Consider the following 8,193-nt stretch of genomic DNA (forward strand, 5'->3'; position numbering starts at 1 on the left):
GACATGTCCTGTCTTGATCTGTCCTGTCCTGTCCTCTCCTGTCCTGACATGTCCTGACCCGACCCATCCTCTCCTGTCCTGATCTGTCCTGTCCTGTCCTCTCCTGTCCTGACATGTCCTGACCCGACCCATCCTCTCCTGTCCTGATCTGTCCTGTCCTGACATGTCCTGACCCGACCCATCCTCTCCTGTCCTGATCTGTCCTGTCCTGATCTGTCCTGTCCTGTCTTGATCTGTCCTGTCCTCTCCTGTCCTGACCTGTCCTGATCTGTCCTGTCCTCTCCTGTCCTGACCTGTCCTGATCTGTCCTGTCTTGATCTGTCCTGTCCTCTCCTGTCCTGACATGTCCTGACCCGACCCATCCTCTCCTGTCCTGTCCTCTCCTGTCATGACCTGTCCTGATCTGTCCTGTCCTGACCTGTCTCCCAAGCTTTCAAGCTGTCCTCTTTTTAAGATACAGAACCACCTCCATCCCCACAGGGTTTGTTGATTTGATTTGTCATAGCTACTTTGAAACTTTGAGCAAGACACTTAACCCCTAACTGCTCCCGATGAGCAGGTTAGCACCTTGCATGGTTGCCTCCGCCGTCTGTGAGTGAATGTGTCAAATGTGAGGAACAAATTGTAAAGCGCAAATGGCTCGGTATAATTAGCACACCAAGTGCAACCATCTAGTACAGCCTCACCAACTCACAATATCATTTAACCCTTTCACTACCACACTGCAGAAGGTTAACCCTTTCACTACCAACACTAGAGACGGTTAAGCGTCTGTAGTGTGTGGTAGTGAAAGGGTTAACCGTCTGCAGTGTGGTAGTGAAAGGGTTAGCCCTTTTTATCGCGTGGCAGTGAAAGGGTTAACCGTCTGTATTGTCACAGTGAAAGGGTTAACCATTTTGGTAGTGTGGCGGTGAAAGGGTTAAAATGTCCATCCGGTCAAAATCAGGGTCACATACAGCAATTTCCTCCCTCTTTCCCTCCCTGTCCGGGCAGCACGGAGCGTCGGGGGACGACGACGACGCGGCCATGGCCTCCTCCTGGTTCAGTTGGAACGAGCCGTACTACCGGAACGCCCGGCGGGACCCGGCCGAGGTGGTGACGGACACCCTGATGCTGGAGCTGGGCTGGCAGCTGAAGGAGGCGGAGCGGCAGCACCGAGAGCGGGAGAACGAGTACCGACGGCTCAAGACCGGCGTGGACTACAGCTGGCTGGTGTCCACGCCGCGGGCCGCCCACACCGTCAGCACCGGAGAGAGGCTCGGCCTGGAGGAGCTCTGCTCCAGGGTGCCACCGTCCAACTGTGGGCTTGTCATACTGAGGTGAGGCGACGCCGCCCCCCCCCCCCCCCCCCGACCCACAGGGGATTTCACCTAGCCTTTCTTTGGCGGGTGAAAGTCCCTATGACGCCCCAAGGACGCGTGAAAAGTGCGTGTTCACATTGTACTGATTACTAGGGGTGTAACGGTACATGTATCCGTACCGAACCGTTTCAGTACTGGACCTTCGTTTCAGTACACGCTGTGTACCAAATGAATGCAACGTTATGTTAACCACTAACGGAACGAGTCTTCTTTCTCTGCTTCACGTGAAGTAAAATCTACTCTAGAAGTGAAACTGAAACTTAAAAAGCTTACACCGGTGGGGGCGGGGCAGTAGGCAATTAATTTACTCAGTGGATGCCTGAACACAGAATGACATTAAAGTATAACTTAATAAAAGATAATTATATTTAATTATAATAAATATCTAATAATTATTATAAATATTATTTTCCTGTTGTACCTACCGAACTCATACCGAACCGTGACCGCAAAAACCGAGGTACGTACCGAACCGTGGCTTCTGTGTACCGTTACAGGCACAGCCCTGACACACAGTCGGGCGGGCGGGCGACCAGCACTTCACTTTCGCTCCCATGTTAATGGACGTAGCTGTGCCCACTGGCCGCAAGCGGGCACGCGACTCGCGGGGTGGAAGCGATCGTTTTCGCTTTGGTTGGATTCAGAGGCGTGCGCCACCGCATTTTCACAGAAATACACTCAATATCTGCATTATTATCACACATATAGATGTTGTTCAACCAGCTAATGTGTCTGTATCTTTCCCAATACAAATAAACCATATTACTATACTTTTTCAGGAGTACAGTCACACTGATCATCATTCTAAAATGTATTCTAACATTCTAATTAATGAGATAATAACGGGTTATACATGCAAAATGGACAATAGAACACTGGAACTGGAAATATTTAAGAACATCTTCAAGCGGGGACTGACTTCGCATATAGACTAGGCATTTACAGCTGTTCCAATGTAAATGTGCCTTCCTCCGCGCACTTTCGCCCGCTCTGAAGTCGGACTCGGTGTGCCAGGCCACTCGCGCAATCTCGCACGGAACCCGTGAGTGCGTGAGTGCACGACTGGTCTGTTTGCGCCGTTACACCCCTACTGATTACACATCCAGTATGTTGTCTATGTTTGATTCTTCTAAGGAGAACTGGAGTCCAGCAGATGTTGTAATCTGGTCTATGCCAATTTGGCTTTCACAGCACCTTCTGTTCAGTTCAAATACTGGTAGTTTTGAATTCAAAATGTCAACGAGATACAATTACAGTCCTTTCACTTTGATTAGGATTTTTCTTTTTTTATCTGGACACCATTTTGATATCGGGGGAACTGACCCCAGGTCAGGAATGTCTGCCTTAACCCTTTCACTACCAAATGGTTAACCCTTTCACTGCGACAATACAGAAGGTTAACCCTTTCACTGCCACATGACAAAGGGTTAGCCCTTTCACTACCACACTACAGAAGGTTAACTGTCTGTAGTGTGATAGTAAAGGGTTAACCTTCTGTAGTGTGGTAGTGAAAGGGTTAACCTGGCGTTGACCTGCAGGCAGAGTTCACTTTCCAACACCTGACACTTCTGTCCTCTAATCAGCTGCGCAAATGAGCTTGTTTAAAAAAAAATCTAGGAAAACTACTGCTATTGACACCTTAGTTATGATTAACCCTTTCACTACCACACTACAGTTTAACCTTTCACTACCACACTACATAAGGTTAACCTTTCACTACCACACTACAGAAGGTAAACTTTTCACTACCACACTACAGACGGTTAACCTTTCACTACCACACTACAGAAGGTTAAAGTGGAAATGAAGCAGTGCGATAAATACATATTCATAGCATCACATTAGTATTTAGATAAGCCACAGAAGAAATCACGTTATAAAAATAAGCAGTTTCTAAGAAAAAACTATTTGTTGTGTGCATTTCTGAAGCATTTAGCATTATGGGCGCGGCCATTTTGTTGCTGACGTCATGCCACTGGTTGGGTGTATACACTGCTGGTACACTGCCTATAGTGAATGGGTCAGTCAGTAAATAAAATGTTGCCTACAAAACAACGGGACCGCGGTGGTTCTGTTTGTATTGCTCCTGGCTGTTCAAACTAATTTTACCATGTGAGAGAGAGGAAAGTTGGTTAATTTCCACAAACTACCAGTGAAAAAAACAGTGTTGTTGGCATGTTGGCTCGGGCTGGCTGCACTCAGGTGGCGCGACCAGCCTGTTGGACAGGGAAGGAGGATCTGCAGAGAACACTTCATTGCCTCGTATTATGTTGTTGGGGTGGGATGTTTGTCCAGAAGACCACTAATCAGCTGAAGCCGGACGCGGTTCCCTCGGTCTTCGACAGACAGACCGGCGTTAGCTCTCGGGAGCGATCGCTAGCTAGTTGGCACCAGCCGGCGACCGGCGTTAGCAACCGGAGCGTCGCGGAGCATTCAGCCTGCTGGCTACCTAGACCCACTTCAACCAGCGTCGCGGAGCATTCAGCCTGCTGGCTACACAGCTTGTCGGTGTGCTGGAGCCTCTGCAAGCTAACGGTAGCTGGCTACACAGCTTGTCGGTGTGCTGGAGCCTCTGCAAGCTAACGGTAGCTGGCTACACAGCTTGTCGGTGTGCTAATAGCCTCTGCAAGCTAACGGTAGCTGGCTAAACAGCTTGTCGGTGTGCTGGAGCCTGGAGCCAGCTACCGTTAGCTTGCAGAGGCTCCAGCACACCGACAAGCTGTGTAGCCAGCTACCGTTAGCTTGCAGAGGCTCCAGCACACCGACAAGCTGTGTAGCCAGCTACCGTTAGCTTGCAGAGGCTCCAGCACACCGACAAGCTGTGTAGCCAGCTACCGTTAGCTTGCAGAGGCTCCAGCACACCGACAAGCTGTGTAGCCAGCTACCGTTAGCTTGCAGAGGCTCCAGCACACCGACAAGCTGTGTAGCCAGCTACCGTTAGCTTGCAGAGGCTCCAGCACACCGACAAGCTGTGTAGCCAGCTACCGTTAGCTTGCAGAGGCTCCAGCACACCGACAAGCTGTGTAGCCAGCTACCGTTAGCTTGCAGAGGCTCCAGCACACCGACAAGCTGTGTAGCCAGCAGGCTGAATGCTCCGCGACGCTGGTTGAAGTGGGTCTAGGTAGCCAGCAGGCTGAATGCTCCGCGACGCTCCGGTTGCTAACGCCGGTCGCCGGCTGGTGCCAACTAGCTAGCGATCGCTCCCGAGAGCTAACGCCGGTCTGTCTGTCGAAGACCGAGGGAACCGCATCAGGCTTCAGCTGATTAGTGGTCTTCTGGACAAACATCCCACCCCAACAACATAATCCGAGGCAATGAAGTGTTCTCTGCAGATCCTCCTTCCCTGTCCAACAGGCTGGTCGCGCCGCCTGAGTGCAGCCAGCCCGAGCCAACATGCCAACAACACTGTTTTTTTCACTGGTAGTTTGTGGAAATTAACCAACTTTCCTCTCTCTCACATGGTAAAATTAGTTTGAACAGCCAGGAGCAATACAAACAGAACCACCGCGGTCCCGTTGTTTTGTAGGCAACATTTTATTTACTGACTGACCCATTCACTATAGGCAGTGTACCAGCAGTGTATACACCCAACCAGTGGCATGACGTCAGCCATGACGTCAGCAACAAAATGGCGGCGCCCATGTTGAAAACAGGGATATTATATTTGATTTTTCAGACAAATAAGATAGATTTCACATTTGATTATAGAACCCTGTCTTACACAAGGTACACAACAAACAAACTAGGATCACATTGCTCACTGCTTCATTTCCACTTTAACCTTTCACTAACACACTACAGACGGTTAACCTTTCACTACCACACTACAGACGGTTAACCTTTCACTACCACACTACAGAAGGTTAACCTTTTGGTGGTGGTAGTGAAAGGGTTAAATGGTTGTTGTAGAAAGGTGATATCCAGGTGTTACCTGAAGCCATGGTGATGTGGTGCTGTGCTAAAACATAATTGCAAGTCACACACACATTTTCTACTCCGGGAGGGCTAATAGGGACCCAGGAACCCCCACCCCAATTAGAAGCACCAAGCGCTGAGCTGAGTGCGACAGAAAGTGACGTGAAATTACATCATTCACCTTCGCTTTTAAATTGAGGAGCTTCAGAAGACGACAGGGTATTGACTGGTCCCTAACGGCCCTCTATTTAAAGGCTTGTTAAGCCTAAGCAGCTCCTCGTTGGAAGGAGGAGTTTAAGCAGTGGTTGGCAGGAGTGCCTCTCAGTGCTGCGCCTGCTGATCAGCAGACAACCATTATCCACCTGACGTTGATGAGCCAGGACCTCAGGTTTCCTAACGATGTCGCAGAAATATGACCTAATGTCAATGCTCCAAATTTCTTTTTTAATAAAAAAAAAAAAAAATACAAATACAAATAATGTCCTATGATGGATATTGGAACACAACCAAGCTCTCCTGATAAGCTATTTTGGATCAGAATAATGATATACCTTTTTACAGTGCAGTGAGGACAGAGCTCACCTTCCACATGCTGGAAGCCCACACAGGGCTTTCTTCCCTTTTTGACACAGTTTTTCTCTCCTTCAAAAAGGTGCTACAGGCCCCAGCTAGACACACTTACACAAGCCTCCAGGCCCCAGCTAGACACACTTACACAAGCCTCCAGGCCCCAGCTAGACACACTTACACAAGCCTCCAGGCCCCAGCTAGACACACTTACACAAGCCTCCAGGCCCCAGCTAGACACACTTACACAAGCCTCCAGGCCCCAGCTAGACAAACTTACACAAGCCTCCAGGCCCCAGCTAGACAAGCTTACACAAGCCTCCAGGCCCCAGCTAGACACACTTACACAAGCCTACAGGCCCCAGCTAGACAAGCTTACACAAGCCTCCAGGCCCCAGCTAGACAAGCTTACACAAGCCTCCAGGCCCCAGCTAGACACACTTACACAAGCCTCCAGGCCCCAGCTAGACACACTTACACAAGCCTACAGGCCCCAGCTAGACACACTTACACAAGCCTACAGGCCCCAGCTAGACACACTTACACAAGCCTCCAGGCCCCAGCTAGACACACTTACACAAGCCTCCAGGCCCCAGCTAGACAAGCTTACACAAGCCTACAGGCCCCAGCTAGACAAGCTTACACAAGCCTACAGGCCCCAGCTAGACAAGCTTACACAAGCCTCCAGGCCCCAGCTACACACTTACACAAGCCTACAGGCCCCAGCTAGATACACTTACACAAGCCTCCAGGCCCCAGCTAGACAAGCTTACACAAGCCTCCAGGCCCCAGCTACACACTTACACAAGCCTACAGGCCCCAGCTAGATACACTTACACAAGCCTCCAGGCCCCAGCTAGACAAGCTTACACAAGCCTCCAGGCCCCAGCTAGACAAGCTTACACAAGCCTCCAGGCCCCAGCTAGACACACTTACACAAGCCTCCAGGCCCCAGCTAGACAAGCTTACACAAGCCTCCAGGCACACTGCATACGATGGCAGTCTAGAGAGGTTCCCTTGCTTGTTTAATTACATTCATGAAACATAATAAGGAAACCTCCCTCCAGGATAGGCTGGAAATTAAATAATCCTATTTCCCGTCAGTTAAATAGTAACTGACGATGTGCGCTCACTTGTCTTCCCACTGCGTCCAGGTTCCGGGAGGTCTCGGAGGAAAACGAGCCCGAGGTGCAGGAGGTGTCCGGCCTGTTCCGGGAGGTCCTCCTGGAGACCCTGGGCCGCCTGCGGGAGGAGGAGGAGGCGCAGCGGCTCTCCCGCCAGTGGAACAACAGGCGCTCCATGAGCATGTCCCTCACCACCTTCAGGTCCCGCGTCAAGATCAACCCCTTCGGGAGCACGGTGGGCCTGACCTCGGACACGGCCGAGTCGGGGCCGGCGAGCGAGCTCAAGACCGTCTCGGAGGACGTGGAGAGGGGGACGGAGAGAGACGGGACGGCCCAGAGGGCACGCAGCGTGCCTGACTTCAGGTACAAAGGCCTCGACAACAGCAAGGTGGTCTGACCTGGAGGCGTCCGTGGGATCCGGTGAGGAGACTGGATCCACTGTAGATCTTCCAGGATCTTCTCTCAAGTGTTCTTCGTACAAGACGGATGGAAACAAACGGGCATCTCCAAACCTCTCCTTTTTGTCAGTGTGAGGTTGTCAAGTCGATCCGTCCACTATAGAAGGCTTACCATTTTAATCTCAAACAATAAGAGACAGTGAAGCAGGCGATTTTCTGTACCTCTGCAATACCGCCTTTAACAACATCACTTTTTGACTTCTGCACGAGATTGGGTAATACCTCTCGATATAATACCTCTTGTTTTTGTGTGGACATATTTTGTTCTTTATTGTCATTTAAAGGGGGCCCGCCCATTATAAGAATTCACGTTATCCCTGTGCCCCAAAACAAAAGTTTATTGTTAACCCTTTCACTGCCACACGGCAGCCGGTTAACCCTTTCACTGTGACAATACAGAAGGTTAGCCCTTTACTATCACACAACCGACGGCGATGCTCCATCATCCGCGGAGCTAATGATGGAGCATCGCCGTCGGTTGTGTGATAGTAAAGGGTTAACCTTCTGTCGGGTGGCAGTGAAAGGGTTAATATTCATGAATATTTATATTTGCAAACATGCACCACTCTCTGCTAAAGCTAGAAACAGAGAGAGAACCAGACGACGGGGCACTGACACTACATAAAATAGTGAGTTCTCACAGACTCACATCCAAGTGAGGTTTAGAATTCCAGTATTTAACAGGCCTTAACCAGAGCGAGCATGCACACATTTTAATCGACCCATAAAGTCAGTGCCATTCAATGACTTTGGAGCAGATCCCAGATT

General features: G+C 50.1%; 1 protein-coding gene across 1 annotated transcript; it reads left to right on the forward strand.

Annotated features, from left to right (window-relative positions):
- Positions 1-1,018: 1,018 nt before the first annotated feature.
- On the forward strand, positions 1,019-7,741 carry rd3 (retinal degeneration 3, GUCY2D regulator). Its single transcript, XM_084314517.1, has 2 exons — positions 1,019-1,319; positions 6,998-7,741. The coding sequence occupies exons 1-2, from the start codon at positions 1,027-1,029 to the stop codon at positions 7,362-7,364; spliced, it is 660 nt and encodes a 219-aa protein (XP_084170643.1). The 5' UTR covers positions 1,019-1,026; the 3' UTR covers positions 7,365-7,741.
- The last annotated feature ends 452 nt before the right edge of the window (positions 7,742-8,193 follow it).

The sequence above is a fragment of the Notolepis coatsorum genome (assembly GCF_963971535.1).
Source record: "Notolepis coatsorum genome assembly, chromosome: 5".
Lineage (NCBI taxonomy): Eukaryota > Metazoa > Chordata > Actinopteri > Aulopiformes > Paralepididae > Notolepis > Notolepis coatsorum.

Bases quoted from the DNA above. Each gene is read 5' to 3' on its own strand.
- rd3 (XM_084314517.1), top strand. From the start codon at position 1,027: ATGGCCTCCTCCTGGTTCAGTTGGAACGAGCCGTACTACCGGAACGCC. The intron at 1,320-6,997 runs GTGAGGCGACGC...CACTGCGTCCAG, and splicing joins TGTGGGCTTGTCATACTGAG to GTTCCGGGAGGTCTCGGAGG.